This window comes from Aotus nancymaae, unplaced genomic scaffold (genome assembly GCF_030222135.1).
Source record: "Aotus nancymaae isolate 86718 unplaced genomic scaffold, 86718_ANA_hifiasm-v0.15.2.pri h1tg000018l, whole genome shotgun sequence".
NCBI classification, from domain to species: Eukaryota; Metazoa; Chordata; class Mammalia; order Primates; family Aotidae; genus Aotus; species Aotus nancymaae.
In genome coordinates, this window is record NW_026988430.1 from 19,501,604 (window position 1) to 19,525,821 (window position 24,218).

The 24,218-nt window shown below is 42.9% G+C and overlaps 1 protein-coding gene across 2 annotated transcripts; it reads right to left on the bottom strand.

Moving 5' to 3' along the window:
- Positions 1–154: 154 nt before the first annotated feature.
- Positions 155–23,983, bottom strand: XAF1 (XIAP associated factor 1). Of its 2 annotated transcripts, XM_064378389.1 has the most exons (8): positions 23,782–23,983; positions 23,462–23,532; positions 21,031–21,166; positions 20,164–20,220; positions 19,604–19,799; positions 18,274–18,359; positions 4,758–5,096; positions 155–2,730 (listed from the first exon to the last, which is right to left on the bottom strand). In XM_064378389.1, exons 2-8 carry the CDS (start codon positions 23,491–23,493, stop codon positions 2,674–2,676), a joined length of 903 nt encoding a protein of 300 aa, XP_064234459.1. In that variant the 5' UTR covers positions 23,494–23,532; positions 23,782–23,983; the 3' UTR covers positions 155–2,673. The 2 variants fall into 2 exon arrangements, with proteins under 2 accessions (XP_064234459.1, XP_064234460.1); XM_064378390.1 differs by lacking the exon at positions 20,164–20,220 and having other exon boundaries at positions 23,782–23,982.
- Between the last annotated feature and the right edge of the window lie 235 nt (positions 23,984–24,218).

Below are 24,218 nucleotides of genomic sequence, written 5' to 3' on the forward strand. Positions count from 1 at the left end.
GCTGGGCCCTTCCCCACTGTCCCAGCTCATTGTCCCTCCCTCCCTGAACGTCTTCTGCTCCCCTTTCCCTGGGCACTGCCTCATCCTGGGGTCCCGGCTGCTGCCATCCCTGGCCCTGTAAACCAATGTGGAATCTAAAGAAAGGTGGACAAGCAGCTTTTAGAGAGTCATTTTTATTCTTTGGGGACAAAGCTGGGTTCTGGTTCTGTAGGTGTCCAGGCTGTAGGGCCCAGAGGCTTAATCAGAATTTTCAGGCAGAACTGGAACCTTCCTCTTCTCCCCGTGGTTTATTTGTAGTCCTTCGGCAAACAAATGTGTTTGTTCAAAAGAAGGAAAATAGTCCAAACCTTTTAACTTTTGTTTTAGGTTCAGGGGCACATGTGCAGGTTTGTTATATAGGTAAACTGCATGTCATGAGGGTTTGTTGTACAGATCATTTCATCATCCAGATGATAAGCCTCATACCAGAGAGGTAGCTTTTCAGTCCTCGCCCTCCTTTCAGCCCCAGTCTGTGCTTCCCCTCTTTGTGTCTCTGTGTATGTTTAGCTTCTACTTATAAGTGAGAACATGTGGTATTTGGTTTTCTGTTCCTGCATTAGTTCATTTAGGATAACGGCTTCCAACTCCATCCATGTTGCTGCACGGGACATGATCTCATTCTTTTTTATGGCCGCATAGTATTCCATGGTATATATGTACCACTGATGGACATTTAGTTTGATTCCATGACTTAGCTATTGTGAATAGTGCTGCAGTGAACATTCATGTATATATGTCTTTATGACGAATGATTTATATTCCTTTGGGTATATACCGAATAATGGGATTGCTGAGTTGAATGGTAGTTCTAAGTTATTTGCAATATTGCCAAACTGCTTTCCACAATACCTGAACTAATTTATATTCCCACCAGCAGTGTATAAATGTTCCCTTGTCTTTGCAACCTCACCAGAATCTGTTATTTTATGACTTTTTAGTAATAACTATTCTGACTGATGTGAGAGTATCTCATTGTGGTTTTGATTTGCATTTCTCCAATGATAAGTGATGTTGAACATTTTTTTCATGCACTTGTTAGTCACATGTTTATCTTTCGAAAAGTGTCTATTCATGTCCTTTTTCCACTTTTTAATTAGGTTGTTTGTTTTTTGCTTGTTGGTGTATTTAAGTTTCTTATAGATTCTGGATATTATGCCTTTGTCAGATGCAGAGTTTGCAAATATTTTGTTCCCATTTTATGGGCTGTTTGTTTACTCTGTTGATAGTTTCTTGTGCTGTGTAGAGTCCTTTAGTTTAATTGTGTCGCATTTGTCAATTTTTGCTTTTGTTGCAATTGTTTCGAACATCTTTTTCATGAAATCTTTGCCCATTCCTACGTCCAGAATGGTATTGTCTAGGTTATCTTCCCGAGTTTTTATAGTTTGAGGTTTTACATTTAAGTCTTTAATCCATCTGGAGTTGATTTTTCACTGTCAATCTTCTGCATATGGTCAGCTGATTATCCCAGTACCATTTATTGAATGGGGAGTTCTTTCCCCATTGCTTATTTTTGTCTAAGATTAGATGGTTGTAGGTATGTAGCTTTATTTCTGGGCTTTCTATTGGGTTCCATTGGTCTATGTGTCTGCTTTTGTACCAGTACCATGTGGTTTTGGTTACTGTAGCCCTGTAGTATAGTTTGAAATTGGGCAATGTGATGCCTCCAACTTTGTTCTTTTTGTTTAGGACTGCTCTGGCTATTTGGGCTCTTTTTTTGTTCCATATAAATTTTAAAGTTTTTTTTTTTTCTGATTCTGTGAAGAATGTTATTGGTAGTTTGTTAGGAATACCACTGAATCTGTAAATTGCTTTGGGCAGTATGGCCATTTTAACAATATTGATTCTTCCTATCCATAATCATGGAATGTTTTTCCATTTGTATCATCTCCGATTTCTTTCAGCAGTGTTTTGTAATTCCTGTTGTAGAGATCTTTCATCTGCCTAGTTAGTTGTATTCCTAGGCATTTTATTCTTTTTGTGACGATTGTGAATGAGATTGCATACTTGATTCGCTCTCAGCTTGGATGTTGTTGGTGTATAAAAATGCTACAGATTTTTGTACATTGATTTTGTCTCCTGAAAGTTAGCTAAAGTTGTTTATCAGATACAGGAGCTTTTGGGCCAAGACCATGGGGTTTTCTAGGTATAGAATCATATCATCTACAAATGGAGATACTTTGGCTTCCCTCTTCCTATTTGGTTGCCTTTTATTTCTTTTTCTTGCCTGATTACTCTGGCAAGGACTTCCAGTACTATGTCGAATAGGACTGTGTTGACAGTGGACATTTTTGCCTTGTTCTGGTTCTCAAGGGGAATGCTTCCAGCTTTTGCTCATTCAGTATGATGTTGGCGGTGGTTTGTCATGGATGGCTCTCATTATTTTGAGGTATGTTCCTTCAATGCCTGGTTTCTTGAGGGTTTTAAATATGAAGTCATGTTAAATTTTATCAAAAGCTTTTTCTGTATCTATTGAGATGATATATGGGTTTCGTTTTTAGTTCTGCCAAACCTTTTCTTTTAAAGCCCAATGAATAAAACCCATCGTTTTTCACAAGAACACCACAGCAAGTAGGTAGGAAAGCCGGCGTTAAAAGTGAAATCTTCTGAATTTGTAGCACCTTTTCTTTTCCGAATCTAGCTCACATTTCTCACTTGTTTTTCTTTCGATGAAGCTAACCACCAGCATTTCTCCTAAGAAATGGATATAAAAACATCTGATATGGTTAAAGTGGGAAGTGCTAGTTCCTAGAATATCTCTGGATATTGCTGTTCCTCATTACAGAGCATGAGCCCTGCCCAAAGTCTGGGGTGTAATGGCATAGAAAAGGTCAGAAGCCCACTGAGCCAGGAGTATCAGAGGCTTGGGACAAAGTTTAAAAGGGGCCTGTTGCTATCACGGGGTGGAGGGACAGATGGGAGAACACTTACACCATGGACTCTTATGCAGCCATTAATAAGAACAAGCCACATTGTTTGGCTTGTAAGGATTTCCTTGGGTATTGCTGAATCCTAACATTACAATGTAAAGAAATGTTGGCTGGGCACAGTGGCTCATGCTTGTAATCCCAGCATTTTGGGAGAACGAAGCAGGCAGATCATCTGAGGTCAGGAGTTCGAGACCATCCTGGATGACATGGTGAAACCTAGTATCTACTATAATACAAAAATTAGATAGGCGCGGTGGTGGGCACCTGTAATCTCAGGTACTCAAGAGGCTGAGACAGGAGAATCCCTTGAACCTGGGAGCCAGAGATTGCAGTGAGCTGAGATCCTGTCACTGCACTCCAGCCTGGGTGACAGAGCAAGACTCCATCTCAAAAAAAAAAAAAGAAAAATGTGGAGAAATACATATAACAGGACTGTAAATGTGTATGTTTGTATGTGGTTATATAAGAAATTGCTAAATAAAATACAGGGTGCCCCAGTTGAATTTTAATTTCAGCAAAACAATCACTGCATGGAACATACTTATACTAAAAACAATTTGTTTCTCTGAAATTCAAATTTGACCGAATGTCCTGTATTTTTATTTGTTAAATCTGGCAACTTTGTTATATAAGGATGGAGAAAATTGTGAAAGGAAATATACCAAATTGTAGGAGGCAAGGAAGAATGGCATAAAAATTAGCCAATTTTTATAAAATGATATGCTTAAGTGCGTACATGGATGCATAAGGAAGTTAGAAACAAAGGTTTGGGTCTACTAAGTCTTTTTTGTAAGGAGCATGCATCATACACCAAGTGAAAAAGGCAAGTGGCAGCGTAATAAGTATAGTAAGATAATGTGTGCGGAGAAAGAAACAATTAAAGCCCAGTATATGCTTGTTTAGATTTGTAAACGCAAAGGTGGAACTTTGAAACGACGCCCGTAAGACTGTTGAAACTGGTCTCAGCGTATGGGGTTGGGGGAGTAGGGTGAGCTTTGCTTTTATACTTCTTTATATGGTATTATGTCAACTAGCTCCAACAAAATCTAGTACTTTTGTATTTTGAAAAATAAATAAACTCCAGGCATCCAGTCTGGAGCGGAAGAGCATAAACTTTGGAGCTGTGTATATATGGACTCAGGCTGGATTCTGCCACTCTAATTGTATAGTCCTTGGGAAGCTACTTTACCTTATCTGTAAAATGGGGATAAAATACATACCTGTTGTTTGTGATGAAGATTATAAAGAGGTCTGCATTTTAACTGGCTCACAGTGGTTAACAACCTCTAATGCCAATTGCTATTATTACTAGAAAATAACCTAGGATGTAAAAATCAGGATATTCAAGGAGATGCCTGTAAACCCTGAGCTGCTTGAAGCAAACTTTGATCTGCTGGAGATAAGCCACCAATTGGCTTAGGATCTTGACCGAGACATCTCATCTCTGGGCCTCAGTGCCATATCTACACCATGGGAGAGACAGACTGGGTATCCTCTGCTTCTTTCATTTACTCAACAGTTTTGGAGCACTTGCTGTATGTCAGTCCCTGGCCTAGGAGCTGGAGACACAGAGATGAGAAACTGTGGCTCGACCTTCAAAGGTGACTCAGTCTCGGAGGTGATGCAAATAAACCAGGTGGTGAGTGCTACGAAAGAGTGCATTGGACACCCAGAGAAGTGGGAGACAGAGAAGGGCCACAACATTTGTGAATATCTTTCAGGTCTTAGATTTTTTAAAGACAGTGTACATATGGTTCACAACCAGGTAAGCAAAGAACAGGGGCTGAGTACCTGATGTTGATTTAGGATGGGCAGGGGAAGCAGGATGCCACACTGAGAACATCTCCTCAGAATGTCATAGGCTGCTTCATCTCCCATAGGGGAGGTGGTCCTGGGCTTGGGCTCTGACATCCAAAGTGGATCCAGGGTTTTGCTTTTGCCTCTTGGTGTTTTCTTCGATGAACTTTCAGAATGAAGAGGAAATCTGTTTATACTTTTTGTCTTTGGACGGACATCTTTCTCCATTGTGGAAGTTTGGTTTTCAACAGCTTGACTTGGAAAAGATGAAGGAAGAATTTTTGGCTTTACAGGAAAGTGTTTCTTAAACTTTGAGTCTGGACAACATTTACCCTGCAATTGTGAATAATATATCAAATTTTAAAATGACTTCAGCTTTAATGGTCAGAAAATATGGTAGACTAGATAACACAAAAACGTCCCACTGTAAACATTTTTATATGCTGTATAAAATGTGACAAAACATTCAATTTAATACCTGGCTTTACAGGAAAGAAAGAAAATTTTGCATTCTAGTAATGAAGGTCTGACTGGTTGCTATGGTTTGAATGTGTCGCCTCCATGTGTTGCCAATGTGATGGAATTAAGAGGCAGGGCCTCTGGGAGGTGATTAGGTCATAAAAGCACCTCCCTTGTTAATAGGATTAGGGTCCTTATAAAAGAGGCTTCATGAAGCATTTGGCTACATCCTTCTACTCTTTTGCCTTCTACTATGCTAGGAGGCAGCAGGAAGGTCCTCACCAGACACCAAGTGCTGGTGCCTTGATCTTGAACTTCCAGTCTTCAGAGCTGTTAGAAATAAATTTCTGGGAGATCCAAGATGGCTGAATAGGAACAGCTCTGGAGTGCAGTTCCCAGCGAGAACAATGCAGAGGGTGAGTGATCACCACACTTCCAAACGAGTTTTTACTGCCCAAAGACCAGGAATTCTCAGGCCGAAAAGCACCACGAGTTTCCAGCAAGGCTGTTTCAGTTGGGGTACTGTGGGTTTCCACACAAAAACTCACACAAATCTGGGCATCCATTTCAACTGGCACCTAGAACACCTGGGAGACAGAGCTGCCCATTCAACTGAAAACAAGGGGGCTAAAACAGAGAGTCAGGTGATATGGCTTGGCAGGTCCCACCCCTACAAAAACCAGCAATCTGAAATGCTCTGGATTGAGAGTTTTGCAGCAAGCACAGCTGGACCAGGGACTGTCCAGCTCTGTGGGAGGAAGGGCATCCGCCATTACTGAGGTAGTCCACCACTACCGAGGCAGTCCACCATTACCAAGGCAGTCTGCCATTACTGAGGCAGACCATCATTACTGAGGCAGTTCTAACTGTACCTCTGTAAACAAAACTGCAAGGAAGTTTACACAGCAGCTGGGCAGAGCCCATGGCAGCTCAGCAATGCCTCCGCTGGCAGACTGTGACTAGACTACCTCTGTGCTGGGCAGGGCAGCTCTGAAAAAAGGCAGCAGCATGTCAGAAACTTATAAATAAAGCCCCACCTTCCCAGGACAGAGCACTTGGGGAAAAAAGGTGGTTATGAGTTCTGCTGCAGCAGACTTAAATATACCTGCTTAGCAGCTCTGAACAGAACAATGGAGCTCCCAGCACAGCACTTGAGCTCCTATACGGGACAGACTGTCTCCTCAAGCAGCTCCCTGACCCCCATATATCCAGAAACACCTCATAAAGGAGAGCTCAGGCTGACATCTGGCAGGTACCCTTCTGGGATGAAAATAACAGAAGAAGAAACAGTAGGGGCAACAACCCTTACTGTTCTGCAGCCCCTGCAGGTGATCCCCAGGCAAGCAGGGTTTGTAGTGAACCTCCAGCAGTCCTACAGCAGAGAGGCCTGACTGTTAGAAGGAAAACTAAAACACAGAAAGAAATAGCTTCAACATTAACAAAAAGGATGTCCACTCAGAGACCCCATCCAAAAGTCACCAACTACAAAGACCACAGGTAGATAAAGCCTCTAAGAGGGGAAGAAATCAGAACAAAAGAATGAAAACACCAAAAACCAGAACACCTCTCCTCCTCCAAGGGATCACAACTCCTCACCAGCAAGGGAACAAAGCTGGATGGAGAATGAGTCTGATGAATTGACAGAAACAGGCTTCAGAAGGTGGGTAATAACAAACTTCTCTGAGCTAAAAGAACATGTTTCAACCCAGTGCAAAGAAACTAAGAACCTTGAAAAAAGATTTGACGAAATGCTAACGAGAATAAACAGCTTAGAGAAGAATATAAATTAATGGAGCTGAAAAACACAACACAAGAACTTTGCGATGCATACACAAGTTTCAATAGCCCAATTGACCAAGCAGAAGAAAGGATATCAGAGATTCAAGATCAACTCAATGAAATAAAATGACAAGGCAAGAATAGAGAAAAAAGAGTGAAAAGAAATGAACAAAGGGATTATTTGAAAAGACCTAATCTACCTTTGATAGGTGTACCTGACTGTGACAGAGAGAATGAATCCAAGCTGGAAAATACTCTTCAGGATATTATCCAGGAGAACTTCCCCAACCTAGGAAGGCAGGCCAACATTCAAGTCCAGGAAATAGAGAGAACACCACAAAGATATTCCTCAAGAAGAGCAACCCCAAGGCACACAATCATCAGATTTGCCAGGGTTGAAATGAAGGAAAAAATGCTAAAGGCAGCCAGAGAGAATGGCCGGGTTACCCACAAAGGGAAGCCCATCAGACTCACAGTGGATCTCTCAGCAAAAACACTACAAGCCAGAAGAGAGTGTGGGCCAGTATTCAACATCCATAAAGAAAAGAACTTTCAACCTAGAATTTTATATCCAGCCAAATTAAGCTTCATAAGCAAAGGAGATATAAAATCCTTTATGAACAAGCAATTGCTGGGAGATTTCATCACCATCAGGCCTGCCTTACAAGAGCTCCTGAAAGAAGCACTAAACGTGGAAAGGAACAACTAGTACCAGCCACTCCAAAAATGTACCAAATGGTAAAGAGCATCGACACAATGAAAAAATTGCGTCAACTAATGGGCAAAACAACCAGCTAGCATCAAAATGGCAGGATCAAATTCACACATAACAATATTAACCTTAAATGTAAATGGGCTAAATGCCCCAATCAAAAGACACAGACTGGCAAATTGGATAAAATGTCAAGACCCATCAGTCTTGCTGTATTCATGTGCGAGGACACACATAGGCTCAAAATAAAGGGATGGAGGAAGACTTACCAAGCAAATGGAGAGGAAAAAAAAAAAAAACAGGAGTTGCAATCCTAGTCTCTGATAAAATAGACTTTAAACCAACAAAGATCAAAAGAGACAAAGAAGGGCATTACATAATGGTAAAAGGATCAATGCAACAAGAAGAGCTAATGATCCTAAATATATACACACCCAATATAGGAGCATCCAGATACATAAAGCAAGTTCTTAATGACCTACAAAGAGACTTAGACTGCCACACAATAATAGTGGGTGACTTTAACACTCCACTGTCAATATTAGATAGATCAACAAGACAGAAAATTAACAAGGATATCCAGGACTTGAACTGAGATCTGGACCAAATGGACCTAATAGACATCTACAGAACTCTCCACCCAAAATCCACAGAATATACATTCTTCTCAGCACTACATTGCACCTACTCTAAAATTGACCACATAGTTGGAAGTAAATCACTCCTCAGCAAATGCAAAAAAAATGGAAATCATAACAACCTCTCAGACCACAATGCAAATCAATTAGAACTCACAATTAAGAAACTAGTTCAGAACTGCATAACTTCATGGAAACTGAACAACTGGCTCTTGAGTGTCGACTGGATAATCAATGAAATGAAGGCAGAAATAAAGATGTTCTTTGAAACCAATGAGAATGAAAACATAATGTACCAGAATCTCTGGGACACATTTAAAGCAGTGTCTAGAGGAAAATTTATAGCAATAAATGCCCACATGAGAAGTGAGGAAAGATCTAAAATCGACACCCTATCATCAAAATTGAAAGAGCTAGAGGAATAAGATCAGAAAAACTCAAAAGCTAGCAGAAGACAAGAAATAACTAAGATCAGAGCATAACTTAAAGAGATAGAGACACAAAAAATCCTTCAAAACATCCATGAATCCAGGAGCTGTTTTTTTTAAAAGATCAACAAAATAGACAGACCACTAGCCAGATTAATAAAAAAGAAAAGAGAGAAGAATCAAATAGATGCAATAAAAAATGATAAAGGGGATATCACCACCCATTCCACAGAAATCAAACTACCATCAGAGATTACTACAAATAACTCTATGCACATAAACCAGTAAACCTAGAAGAAATGGATAAATTCCTGGACACTTGCACCCTCCCAAGCCTAAACCAGGAAGAAGTTTAAACCCTGAATAGACCAATAACAAGGGCTGAAATTGAGGCAGCAATTAATAGCCTACCAACCAAAAAAAAGCCCAGGTTGTTGTTTACAGCTGAATTCTACCAGATGTACAAAGAGTAGCTGGTACCACTCCTTCTGAAACTATTCCAAACAATCCAAAAAGAGGGAATCCTTCCCAAATCATTTTATGAGACCAACATCATCCTGATACCAAAACCTGGCAGAGACTCAACAAAAAAAGAAAACTTCAGGCCAATATCCATGATGAACATAAATCTTCAATAAAATACTGGCAAACAGATTGTAACAGCACATCAAAACCATCATGATCAAGTAGGCTTCAACCTGAGGATGCAAGGCTGGTTCAACATATGCAAGTCTATAATGTAATCCACCACATAAACAGAACCAAAGACAAAAACCACATGATTATCTCAATAGATGCAGAGAAGGCCTTTGACAAAATTCAACAGCTGTTTATGCTAAAAACTCTCAATAAACTAGGCATCAATGGAATGTATCTCAAAATGATAAAAGTTATTTATGACAAACCCACAGCCAGTATCAGACTGAAAGGGCAAAAACTGGAAGCATTCCCTTTGAAATCTCTCACTAGACAAGGATGCCCTCTTTCATGACTCCTATTCAATATAGTATTGGACTTTCTAGCCAGAGCAATCAGGCAAGAAAAAGAAATAAAGGGTATTCAATTAGGAAAGGAGGAAGTCAAATTGTCTCTATTTGCAGATGACATGATTGTATATTTAGAAGACCCCATTGTCTCAGCCCAAAATCTCCTGAAACTGATAAGCAACTTCAGCAGTCTCAGGATACAAAATCAATGTGCAGAAATCACAAGCACTCCTATACACCAATAACAGACTAACAGAGAGCCAAATCAAGAGTGAACTCCCATTCACAATTGCTACAAAGAGAATAAAATACCTAGGAATACAACTAACAAAGGATGTAAAGGACTTCTTCAAGGAGAACTACAAACCACTGCTCAATGAAATAAAGAGGACACAAACAGATAGAGAAACATCCCATGCTCATGGTTAGGAAGAATCAATATTGTGGAAATGGCCATACTGCCCAATGTAATTTATAGATTCAATGCTATCCGTATCAAGCTACCAGTGACCTTCTTCACAGAACTGGAAAAAACCACCTTAAACTTCATATGGAACCAAAAGAGAGACTGCAGAGCCAAGACAGTCTTAACCAAAAAGAACAAAGCTGGAGGCATCATGCTACCTGACTTCAAACTATACTACAAGACTACAGTAATCAAAACAGCATGGTACTGGTACCAAAACAGAGATATAGACCAATGGAACAGAACAGAGGCCTTGGAGGCAATCCACACATCTACAACCATCTGATCTTTGACAAATCTGACAAAAACAAGCAATGGGGAAAGGATTCTCTGTTTAATAAATGGTGTTGGGAAAACTGGCTAGCCATGTGCAGATAACAGAAACAGGACCCCTTCCTGACACCTTACATTACAATTAACTCCAGATGGATTAAAGGTTTAAACATAAGACCTAACACCATAAAAACCCTAGAAGAAAACCTAGGCAAAACCATTCAGGACATAGGCATAGGAAAGGACTTCATGACTAAAACACCAAGAGCATTGGCAACAAAAGCCAAAATAGGCAAATGGGACCTAATCAAACTCCACAGCTTCTGCACAGCAAAAGAAACAATCATTAGAATGAATTGGCAACCAACAGAATGGGAAAAAATTTTTGCAATCTACCCATCTGACAAAAGGCTAATATCCAGAATCTACAAAGAACTAAAACAGATTTACAAGAAATAAACAAACAAACCAACCCATTCAAAAGTGGGTGAAGGACATGAACAGACACTTTTCAAAAGAAGACATACATGAGGCCAACAAACATGAAAAAATGCTCTTCATAACTGGTCATTAGAGAAATGCAAATCAAAACTACATTGAGATACCACCTCATGCCAGTTAGAATGGCGATCATTAAAAAATCTGGAGACAACAGATGCTGGAGAGGATGTGGAGAAATAGGAACACTTTTATACTGTTTGTGGGAGTGTAAATTAGTTCAACCATTGTGGAAGACAATGTGGTGATTCCTCAAGGACCTAGAAACAGAAATTCCATTTGACCCAGCAATCCCATTACTGGGTATATATCCAAAGGATTATAAATTGTTCTACTATAAGGACACATGCACACGAATGTTCATTGCAGCACTGTTTACAATAGCAAAGACCTGGAACCAACCCAAATACCCATCCATGGTAGACTGGACAAGGAAAATGTGGCAGAGATATACCATAAAATGCTATGCAGCCATAAAAAACAACAAGTTCGTGTCCTTTGTAGGGACAGGGATGAATCTAGAAACCATCATTCTCAGCAAACTGACACAAGAACAGAAAATCAAACGCCGCATGTTCTCACTCATAGTCAGGTGATGAACAATGAGAACACATGGACACAGGGAGGGGAGCATCACACACTGGGGTCTGTTGCGGGGGACTAGGGGAGGGACAGTGGGGAGCGGGGAGGTTGGGGAGGAATAACATGGGGAGAAATGCCAGATACAGGTGACGGGTGGATGGAGGCAGCAAACCACATTGCCATGTATGTACCTATGCAACAATCCTGCATGATCTGCACATGTACCCCAGAACCTAAAGTACAATTTAAAAAAAAAGAAATAAATTTCGGTTCTTTATTATTACCTTGTCTGTAATATCCTGTTACAGAAGGATACTCAAAATTATAAGGGAAAATAGCTGTTAATCTAGAATTTGATATCCAGCTAAAAGATCATTTATGAATGTAAAAAACAAAAAGCATATTTTCAGGCAACTAAAGATTTACTACTCAAGGTTATTGGTGAAAAAACTACTGAGATGTATTTCAGGAAGACAGAAATTTTACCCAGAGGAAAGCTTAGGATCCAAGAAAGAAGTGAGCAAAGGGAAGGGTAAACTTGTGAGTATATCCAGCCCGGCACAGTGGCTCATACCTGTAATTCTAGCATTTTGGGAGGCCGAGGTGGGCAGATTATGTGAAGTCAGGAGTTCCAGACCAGCCTGGCCAAGATGGCAAAACACTATCTCTACTAAAAATATGAAAATTAGTCAGACATGGTGGCACACGCCTGTAATACCAGCTCCTGGAGAGGCTGAGGCAGAACTGCTTGAATCCAGGAGGCGGAGGTTGCAGAGCCAAGGTTGTGCCACTGCACTCCAGCCCAGGCAACAGCGTGAGACTGTCTCAAAAAAAAAAACAACTTGTGAGTATATCCAAATAGGCATGACTTACATAAATAACAACAATAATCACTAAAGAAAAGTAGTGTGAAAGCGAAATGAAACAAAATTCCGGCAGCATTTTCATGTAAGATAGGAGTAGAGCATCTGTGTTAACATGTTCTCAAATCGGTATATGATTTGTAAGAAGAGTAGAGCTAATTATTAACTTTAGACTTTATTAAGTCAAGTATTCATATTAAAATCTTAAGGGTAACTACTGAAATGATAGAAATAGAGTGTAAAATTGCTGAATCATAGAAAAGAAGAAAGAGAATAAAGACATTTGGCTCAATCCAACAGAAGACAAGGGAGGAGAAAGCGGCAGCACCAGCAGTAGTAATGAACAAGAATGATAACTGCAGGGCCCCAAAACGATGGAGGGAAAATTGTCGTTAATATCATTGGAGTGATAAAGGCATTGTGATTAAGTAAATGACTGTATTTTTGAGCTATTTAAGAATGATGGTGAAATAACAGGATATCATGGATTTGCTTTATCATACTTTAGAAAAAAGAAAACAAAAGGAATAGTTCAAGTATGGAAAACTTTTGATTTCTACACATTAGCAGCTATTTTCTCTCAGCGCTTTGAAGATTATTCCACTGCATACCCACTTCTATTATCGTTGTTGATATATTTGCTTTCAGCCAAATTGCCATTCCTTTGCTTGTAATCTTCTTCTTTGGTTGAGTTCAAAGGAATCAACCTTTGCCTTTTACCGGTGATGTATCTAAGGGTAGATTTATTTTTATTCACCCTGCTCAGAACAACAACTCTTGTATCTGAGGAGTGAATACATGAGGGTTTATTGTATTAACTTTCTAGTTTCATATTTGTTTGAAATTTTTTATAATCAATTTAATTTTTAGTGAACAAGTAAGAATGATACATACTTGTAGAACACAGAGTGATATTCTAACACATGTATACAATGTGTAGTGACCAAATCAGAGTTGTAATAAAACTTAAAAAAAAATTAAGATGGTAGATAGATTCTATAGCCACTCCAGCTATCATTTTCAGACATATAAGGTCTAAAAAATTTGCCCCTCCTGCTTTCTTTCTCAGGAAACTATTTGAGGACATGTTCTATCAAACAAGGAGTAACCTACAAAGAGAAAGACAGGACCTGAGATTTGGGGAACAGAACTCCAACACTGGAGAGAGTGGAAGAAATTCCAGATCAACAGCTAATCATCAAACCTGGGGAATAACATGCTCCCAAAATGAAATGGATAGACTATCTGATGTGTTTGGTTGTACTCAGGGGAATTTTCAGATCTGGTAGAGAGTTTTAGGGATGATTTAGTGATAGGTACCTAGAAAGTGAAGAAAATGAAAAGCCAAAACAATTATTAAGTCCAGGAAAAACAACAAGTTGTAGGAGAACGCACAAATAATCACAGTTTGTGTGGAAAACCATGTATAATGTTTACATGGTTACATTAATGTAATACTGAATATTTAACCAGAATGAGTGAAATTAATAAATTGGAAGGATGAAATGAAGAACTTTGGAGGTATGTGTGTGGGATGGGTGGTAAAAAAAAAGTGAAATCCATATTCCTAAATCCTTATGAGTCAATAGGTAATATCTAAAATTGAAAAAATAAGAAGGTGCTTTAGACATATGAAGGTGATTACCAGAAGAAACAGCTAAAAGTGAAAGTAGATTATTTGTGTCTAGGGAGTAGTTAGCATAAAGGGGAGCAGCGGGGCTTATAATTTTACTGAGGTGGTGGGAAACAACAAGGGCCATAATAAGTAAGTAAATTAGATAATATGTTAGAAGTTTATAAAGGCTATGAAAAAAATAATAGAAGAAGGTCGGGGGTGGTGAATATGCGATGGAGAGGGAGTTGCAATTTTAAACAGATTGTTGTGGTATGTTACCTTAAGAAGGTGCCATCTGGCAAAGACTTGAGAGAAGTGAGAGAGTTAGCTCTGGGAGTAAGGTGGGGAAGGTAAGGAGGTAGCTCCCAGGCAGAGGCAGTAGCCAGAGAAAAGGCCCTAGGGCATAGTATGCTCAAGAAACAACCAGGAGGCCAGTGCGCTGAACAGGAGGAGTACATGGGATCAAAGACGTGAGGAGGTAGGAAGGGAGGCAAAGATGACATAGATCTCTAAGGCTGTTGTATTTTTGAGTTTGCATAACATGGGGAAAGAATGAGTACAGAGAGCTGAACAGAGGAGCCAAACAAGACTTGTATTTTTAAGGGATCACGTTGACCACTGTGATGAGAATAGACTGTAGGGGGAAAGTGAGAAGTAGGGAGACCACTTAGGAGACTGCTGCAGCATCTGGGCTTGAGAAGATGATGGTTCACACCAGGGTAGCAACACGGAGGGAAAGAGAAGTTGAGAGTGAACCTGAGATTTTGGCCTAAACGACTGGAAGGATAGAGTTGCCATCAACTGAGATGGGCCAAGCTGTGGGACAGAGGATTCCATTTCAGATGTATTATATTTAAGATGTCTATCAAGCATTCAAGTGAAGATGCAGTAAATAGTAACATACAAATCTAGAGTTTGGGGAGAAAAGCCCAGACGGAGATATAAATTTGGAAGTGTCTGACTACATATGGCATTTATAAAAATCAGTAGGAAAAATAAATAAAGAAATAAAAATCAGGAGGTTGGATGAAATATCAAGACAGTGAATATAGGTAGAGAAGAGACCAGAGACTGAGCCCTGCTTCCCCCCAAAATTAAGAGGTTGGAGAGGTAGAGAATGAGAGACCACCAAGGTCATTGAAAACCACAAGAGTGTGGTACCCTAGAGGCTAAGAAAGTGCACTGAGGAAGAGGGAGTGATGAGCAGTAAATGCTCCCCATAAATTGAGAACTGAGAACTAAGCAGTGGATTTAGGAATGCAGATGTAATTGATTTTGACAAGAGCAGATTTGGTAACATTGGACGGGGTGGGCATAAGAGCCAGATTGGAGTGGGAATAAGAATGGGAGAAGAGGGCCGGGCGCGGTGGCTCACGTCTGTAATCCCAGCACTTTGGGAGGCCGAGGCGGGTGGATCACGAGGTCAAGAGATCGAGACCATCCCGGTCAACATGGTGAAACCCCGTCTCTACCAAAAATACAAAAAATTAGCTGGGTACGGTGGCGCGTGCCTGTAATCCCAGCTACTCAGGAGGCTGAGGCAGGAGAATTGCCTGAAACCAGGAGGCGGAGGTTGCGGTGAGCCGAGAACACGCCATTGCACTCCAGCCTGGGTAACGAGAGCGAAACTCCGTCTCAAAAAAAAAAAAAAGAATGGGAGAAGAAAAGATGGAGGCCGTGACAGAGACAACTAGTTCAAATGTTTTTCTACAGAGGGGGACAAAGAAACAAGATGGTAGCTTGTAGGAAATGGGGTCAGAAGTACTTTATGTTTTTCTGGTTTTGGGTCACGTTAATAAAAAGTTAAAGACTGAAAACCACAAAACCACCTAGTATACATGATTTCAGTCCTTAATTTTCAAATTCAAAAAGATTCTTTTCATGCAAGGCCAAAGATTCACCATCGATATCTAAATATTCAATAGTGGCAGCCCTTTAAAAACTTATCATAACAAATGTTAGGACATCCTAGAGTTTTGAGACTTTGTTGTTGCATATGTGTACAGCTCCTTTAACCTCTCCCTGTTGCTGGACAGAGAGGGGAGAATTGCTGGAACAGTGTAGCAATAACCTTGTGTGACCTTGTGTAGGCAAAAAGAGAGGATATAGTATACCAACCAGTAGGAGGGGATAGGCTTTAGATAGGAACATAGAAAGCTCCTCTATGGTTAAGAGGTGGGAAGGCAAAGTGAGTGTGGATGCTGCCAAGGAGATAGATCTGGTGTTGGCTGATCGTGGATGTCTTCTTTTCCTGAACAAGGAGACAAACCATTATCCTCATTTTCCTCAAAAGAAGAAAGAAGCTCAGAGAAGTTACACAGCCAGTAAGGGGCAGAGCAGAACTAAAATTCAGAGTTTCTAAGCACAAATCCAGTTCCATGTGTATTAGAGCTCCCCACCTCCCTGAAGCCTTCAAATAAGTGTGTAGGTGCCTTGGTTGCCAAGCTGAACATTTGAAGGGAAGTAGTCAGCTTCACTCTTGTTTTGGTGCTCACCAAGTATCTTCTCATTCAAATAGAAGACATGGACCACTTATAGAATCTAGCAGATATCAGTATTGAGGAAAACAAATCAATAGGTGATTTCCATGTACAGCTGAGGCTGAGAATCATGTGGCTGGGGCAATGCTTCTCAGACTTGAAATGCCTGTGAAATCGTGTGACCCTGCATATTCTGATTTAGCATTTCTAAGGGGAGGGCCTGAGATTCTGCATTTCGAATAGGATTCCAGGTGATGCTGATGCTGCTGGTCCACAGACTCCACTTCAAAAAGCACACTGAAAGGTGGAAACAATTCAAATGTTTATCAACAAGTAGAGAAACAAAATGTAGGATGACCATAAAAAGGCCATTAACTCTGGGAGGCCGACGTGGGTGGATCACCTGAGGTCAGGAGTTTGAGACCAGCCTGGCCAATGTAGTTAAATCCCATCTCTACTTAAAAAAAAATACAAAATTTAGACAGGCGCAGTGGTGGGCACCTGTAGTCCCAGCTACTCAGGAGGCTGAGACAGGAGAATAGCTTGAACCCAGGAGGCAGAGGCTGCAGTGAGCCAAGATTGCACCACTACACTCCAGCCTGGGCGACAGAGTGAGACCCTGTCTCAAAAAAAAAAAAAAAAGTCCATTAAAAGGAATAAAGTGCTGATATGATACATGTCACAACTACAACACGGGTGAACCTTGAAAATGTTATGCTAAGTGAAAGAAGATGGTTACATAAGACCACATGTTATATGACTCCATTGATGTGAAATGTCCAGAATAGACAAATCCATAGAGATAGAAAGTAGATTAGTGGTTGCCAGGAACTGGGAAGATGGGGGAATGGATAGTATCTGCAAATGGGTACAGGATTTCTTTTTGGGAGGATGAAAATATTCTAGAACTAGATTGCACAACATTGTGAATGTACCAACTGTCTCTACAGTAGTGGCAAGTTTTACATTATATGTGGTTTCCCACACTAGTAAAAACAAAACAAAACAAAAAAGCAAAGAGCTGAATCATCTCTATGGTTGCTTTAGTTTTGATATTCTGTAGTTCTAGGAACCGAAGTGTTAAGAAAGTAAACAACTTTCTGTCCAAGGAGAAGGAGATGAGTTCCTTGGAGAGAAGCCTTGGTGTTTCCCAAAGAAGAAATGCTCCATTCTGTCCAAAAGAAGGGAGCAACTTGGCACAGCAATGCACTAAAAGGCGCTTAGGGCTACGGAGGGAAGAGTCTGAGTGTTCCCAGACAAAATCAGTCCGTCAGTCAATCACATGACTGCATCTCTACAGAGTCCCCTTTTGGCACCAAGTCCTGATATCAGGAAAATGGGAAAAGTCATTCAGTTTTGCAGGAAGCTCACAGTCTAATAGAGAAGACTCCCACATGGGACAGAAAGCAGTAAGACAGGCCCTACTGAGGACAAAATTGCAATGTCCAGGCCATGAAGGTTGGAGATGGTCAGAGGTGATCGCGGGTATTGGGAGTGCTAAGGGAGGCCCCCTGAAGGGCTGGGCACAAGGGAAGACCAATTGTGTGTGCTCAATTAGCCTCAGCTAGCCACTAAAATATCTTTTTGAACAAAGCAAAAAAATATATATATATGAGATCCTTTCATATTCATGCTATGCAAAATTGGGCCCAGAAGCTGCCTTTCCTATCCTACTTTTCAGAATGTGGACTAACTATTGGCACCATTAGAAAATTACTAACTGCTACTCACCATAGGGTGGAAATACTTATTTTCTGGAATCATTTGGTTGCAATAATGACAGTAGATTTCCCTTTCAGGCACTGAAATTCTTTCCCCTGAATAAGCACAGAAACAACACCACAAATGATTGCCCTTGACAATGGCTAGCCCAGCTCTCCCACAGCTGTCTATATGGCCTGTACTCATGAGCATGAACTGCCCCTGGGCCTGTCTGGCTTTGACTTTCCTGCACTGCCAGCATCCTTGACTACACAGGCAACTCTTGGCAGAGTGACCCACATCATTTCCTTTATGGCCTCAGATTTGCAGTTAGGGCAGCAGCAACCCTAATGGAGAGACATCTTCCTGGAGCAGGACTGCTTTCTAAGGAGATGAATGGAACTGTAGCCACAGATGCCAATCCTCTCCCATCTAACTGCTCTTCATTCCACCAGTTTCCAGGCTCTGTGATCGGACCAGGTGTTGGTTGAACACATCTTTGTTGATGGTGTTGAAGCTGTGTTGTGTTGTGTTATGTTGAAGTTGTGTTGAAGACTGTGTTTGGTTCTATTGAGGTCCAGCCATGCTGGATGAAGGAAATGTACATGAATCTCACACTTTTCAGTTTTTCGTTGGCCAGTTTTGACCTTGGGTAGATTGTTTATCAGGAGAGAGTTACTGTCTGGGGAGTTTTAGGCTGTCTCTTATGTTACCATGTTACCAAAACAACCAGCAAAGACAGCAAAGTATCTGCCACATTGATGACTGTGTGACAGTGACACTAAATATACCCTTGTAAAGAGGTGTGTGAGTCCAGTGAACATAAAATGGTACCAGGGAGCCAATACATAGGCTCCAAGGCCAGGAGTTATAGCAGGTCCCTTCTGGCCATTGCTGATAATGGAAAAAGCCCTAGATTTGGTGGAAAATGTGAAAGTCCAGTCTTACTTCTGCCTCTAGGAAGCCCCTGCTTTATTCTGTGTAGATTTCTCATTTGTAAAAGGATGAGAAATCAATGGATCTCTCTGTAAAAGGATGAGAAATCAATGGATCAATGGATCATTCAAAGAAAGCCTCCTGTTTTCTAGGACTCCCCATGGCCTCCTTACTCAACTTTGTGGCTGGCAGGCTGTAGCCTCAGCCCCCTGGTCTCCCTGGACCAGTCATTTGAAGACCATGGCTGACACACAGGAAGGCCGCTTAATGCATGGTTTAGAATGAGAATAGCTGGATGCATTGAGACCTACACAGCAAATACACTTGTCATCCATGCTGCTGAGAGCCTCTATTCCTCACATCCCATCCAGGAAATGCTCTGGCCCTCAGAACGTCTCTCTTCCGCCCCAGTTTGTGTGCTCACCTTTCCCGAGCTGGGCCTGTTCACTCCAACAGAAACGTGTGTGCTCGGCGAGTACCCGGCACGTGATGAACTGGCCACAGCCCGGGCAGAGCTCCGTCTGCCTGCCACAGTGGGACTCGTGGAGCTCCAGCCTGCTGAGCTGCACGTCCAGCTCACAGAACTTACACTCAGCGAGGTGTTCCTGGCACTCATTGGCCTGTGGGAGGCAGCAGGAAGGGCATGATCACTGGCCTCTTTGACTGCAGACAAATCAAGGACTTGTGCAATTTCCTAGGGAATTGCAGCCAATAAGAGATAGCAGATGAGAAGGGCCAGAGTGAGGGACTGCCCTCAGGGGATCTGAGCTCTCTTGGACTCATGGACCATGGAAAGTCCTTCTGGCCAGTATCTGGGGGACAGGCGGTCGTGTGTCATGCAGTGGGCTAGTTCTCCACTGCTCTCCAAGCCCGATTGGGTGTAAAGAGTGGTCAGGTGGAATTCTCTATTATCGGCCTCCCCTTTCCCCTTCTTCTCCTTTTCTCATGTTGGGCTGTAAAGGAGAAATCACATGGAGTTCTTACCTCATGAAACGCCAGTGAGGACTTCCGTATGCTCTTCTGACACATCATACAGCCAACCTAAACACACCACACACACACACACACACACACACCCCCCAGATGTGGGTTCCACCCAGCACCCTGGGCCTGTCCCACATCCACTTTGGCTCACAGTGTTCCAGGTTGGAGTCTGTGAACTCCTAGAGGGCAGGGATCCAGTGTGGCTACCTCAGTCTCTCTCTAGCGCCCAGCCCAGTGTTCAAGAAGTGTTTGTCAGACCAGTGTGAGTTGAAATGGATGCCTGAGCTTGAGTATCTCCAGAGAGATCAGGGGCCCAGGAGGAATGGACATGAAAAGGCGGGAAACAAAGGTCGACCTGACTGCCTTCCGGGGCCTTCCTTTTCATGTCCCCTCTTTACGGGTTTCAAGAGAAGAGCCAGTCTTTCCTGAAACCAGATCCTCTTGCCTATGCTAGATCCATAAGCCTGTAGGGAAAGGACTGGAGATGGGAAAATTGGAGGTAGGCTCAGATTAGCATGAAAAAAGCAGGATTAACATTTCCTGCCCATGGGGCTTCCTGTGAAGGAGCTGAATGATTCCCCATGGCCCTCAAGTGAGTCTCTGCCTGGGGGACTGGACTCCTGCCTTAAGTCCCCAGCCCTTGCCCCAACTCCAGGACCCCATCTCTCCTTCAGGGAGGACTAGACCCTCACCCCGACTCCCGGATCCATCTCTCCCGTAGGCAAGACTGGACCCACTCCCTGACTCCCAGACCCCTTCTCTCTCCCACAGGGAGGACTGGACCCTCACCCCAACTCCCAGCCCCATCTCTCCTGCAGGCATCCTTGCCTCAACTCCCAGATTCCATCCTCCCTGCCACCTGCTCACCTGCTGGTGCTCATCCTTGCAGTGTTCCTCCATCTTTTCCCTGGGGACAGGCTCCTCACACTCTGGGCACAGGACCAGGAACCGCAGGCAGTGCACCTCGTGGAGGGCAAAGTGCACAGAGGCTACATTTCTTTTGCTACAGGGTCAAGGAGGGGAGATAGGAAAATAGACTTATTTTCCTATTATGAAACATGGAGCTCTATTTCCCACCCAGGACTAGATCTCCAGAGGCCTTAAGCACTGAACATGTGATGATGATGACACCACCTGCCCCCACTCCCTGTGTTGGGTCAAAATTAGAACAGAGCATCATCACTGAATAAGTGTAAGGACGTTCCACAGGGCTCTCACATTGCTGGGGTGGGGCCTGGGGAGGAGCAGGAGGGAGGAATTACAAAAGGGGCACAGGGGAGATTTGGGGGTGATGGGGAGCTTCATTATCTCAATTACAGGCATGGTGTTTCACGGATGTATATAACATAGGCCCAAACTTATCAATTGCTGTTGAATGTGTAGTTTATTGTAAGTCAATTATCCTCTATAAGGCTGTTTTTAAAATGAAATAACATTTCATTGTAAATAATTTAAATAATTAAATTATTTCAATTTAAATAATTTGAGAGAAGTGCCAAATTCTCTTGAAGCTTTTTTCTTGTTTTATGCTGCCCCTCTTTGGTCCACAGTGTTAGGAATGCAGTCCTGCGAGGCTCATGCTTCCTGCCAGGACCATGCCAACTGCCAGAATCTCCAAAGCGAGAGCTTCCCAAGTCTCTCCTGCCTCCAGGTTCACCTGCGCTAACCCACAGAGGCTCCGAGGTTCTTCCTGGAGTCCACAGTGAAGGAAGGGTTCTGAGCCTCCCACTTCCTAGGCAGGGCGTTTCTCTCTAACCGGCCTCTTCACCAAGAAAGGCCCCCTTTTGGCCAGGCGCGGTGGCTCACGCTTGTAATCCCAGCACTTTGGGAGGCTGAGGCAGGTGGATCACCTGAGGTCAGGAGTTCGAGACCAGCCTAGCCAACATGATGAAACCTCATCTCTACTACAAAAAAATACAAAATTAGCCGGGCATAGTGGCACACGCCTGTAATCCCAGCTACTCGGGAGGCTGAGGCAGGAGAATCACTAGAACCCAGGAAGCGGAGGTTGCAGTGAGCTGAGATTGCGTCATTGCACTCCAGGCTGGGCAAAAAGAAGTGAAACTCCATCTCAAGTAAAAAAAAGGTAGGAAGGAAAGAAAGAAAGAAAAAAAACCCTTTCCTTTCCATCAGCTCTTGCTTGTGGCAGCTTGGGAGAATGGAAGGGTGGTGGCCACAGCCCTAAAGGTCAGAGGACGAGAAGAGTTGCATGTCTATGTCCCTGGCACATGGGACGTGCCCCGAGAGGGACTGTCAAAGCCTCACTCTTTTTGATCTGAACAAGCTCTTTGCTCCCGCTTTGCCCAGGCAGTGGGCACACAGGCAGTGCCATCTTCCCTTCCTCTGTTTTCTTCCCGGCCTGGTCCCTTGCCCCCCTGCTCCTCCTGGGCTGGCTGAGAAACCAGAGAACTTGAAGGGTCTGGTTGGAGCAAAGCTCTCTGGGGAGGGTCCACTCAGGTCCCTGTCACAGGTAGGGAACTTTAAGAATGGGATTTTTGATGGGGCAGATTCTGCCTGCCGTTAGAGGCGTGGTCCCAACCCCCTGCTCTGTCCTGTCTGCCCTGCCCCACAGCTCTCTTTCCAAGGAGGGTGAGAATAGTTCTGGGGAATCTCTGTGGGGCCCTTTCTTTTCTTTTCTTTTCTTTTCTTTTTTGAGACAGAGTCTGACTTTGTTGCCAGGCTGGAATGTAGTGGCACAATCTCTGCTCACTGTAACCTCCACCTCCCAGGTTCAAACAATTCACCTGCCTCAGCCTCCTGAGTAGCTGGGATTACAGGCACGTGCCACCATGCCTGGCTACTTTTTGTATTTTTAGTAGAGATGGGGTTTCACCATGTTGGTCAGGCTGGTCTCAAACTCCTGACCTCATGATCTGACTGTCTTGGCCTCCCAGAGTGCTGGGATTGCAGGCGTAAGCCACTGCACCTGGCCTGTGGGGTCCTTTCTTTCACAGATTGGTGTGAAGGTCATAGTATCAGAACCCCAAATTAGAACTCAAGATCTCACAAATACGAGTAGCCCAGTTGGAACCAACTGTCCTGGCTATTTGGCTTCAGAATTGTCCCCAAAAGCCTAAAATCTGGCGGAAAACGGGTGCAGTGAAGTGAAGGTAATGCTGCTCACCCTCACCCAGAGATGAGTAAGTTTAAACCCTCCTACCCTTGGGGCCCACGGTCTCCAGCTGCTTGTTCTCCTAAGTGCAGGAACCATTTTTCTCCTCCCTTTGGCAACAGCCCTATCTCATCCACGTCTCTCACTATCCAGCCCGGGTCTGCCGCTGGAGAAGGTGTTTCTTACCAGTTCCTGCACACCAAGAAGGCTTCTTCCATGTTCTGCTCTCTGCTCAGTCCTTCTGCTGAGTTTCGTTTCTTGCAGACAAGAAAACAAAACTGAAAGTGTTTCAGTGGCCCAGCCCACAGCTGCGGGGAGGGAGAGGATCTCCAGAATCTCAGCTCAGGATTCCTGTGGCTGGACCCTCCCAGGAAGCCCCTCTGCAGCCTGGCCAGCCCCTGTTGTCTCCCTCGGCCATGCTGTGCTGCTGTCACAGGCCGCGTCTACCTCCCTGAGGGTGGGAGCCTGAGGCCAGGCCTCTCCTGGGCAGAAGCTGGTTCCCTTACCGTAGCTGGTTGGCTTTGCTCTGTCTGGGTCTCCGTCGCTTTTTCAAACCGTCAACCTCCCACCCTTCTCCCCCATCTCCTGCTCCCTTCTGGTCCTCCCTCTGCAGGAAAGAGGGAACTTGCCGTGTTGAGCCTGAATGCTGCTGAGATTGCACCATTGCACTTCAGCCTGGGCAAAAAGAAGTGAAACTCCATATTAAGAAAAAAAAAAAGAAAAAGAAAAAAATAACCCCTTTCATTTCCATCAGCTCTTGCTTGTGGCAGCTCGGGAGAATGGAAAGGTGGTGGCCACAGCCCTAAAGGCCAGAGGACAAGAAGAGTCACATGTCCATGTCCCTGGCACATGGGATATGCCCCAAGAGGGACTGTCAAAGCCTCACTCTTCTTGATCTGAACAAGCTCTTTGATTCTGCTAAAAGCAAAAAAGGGCTAAAAAG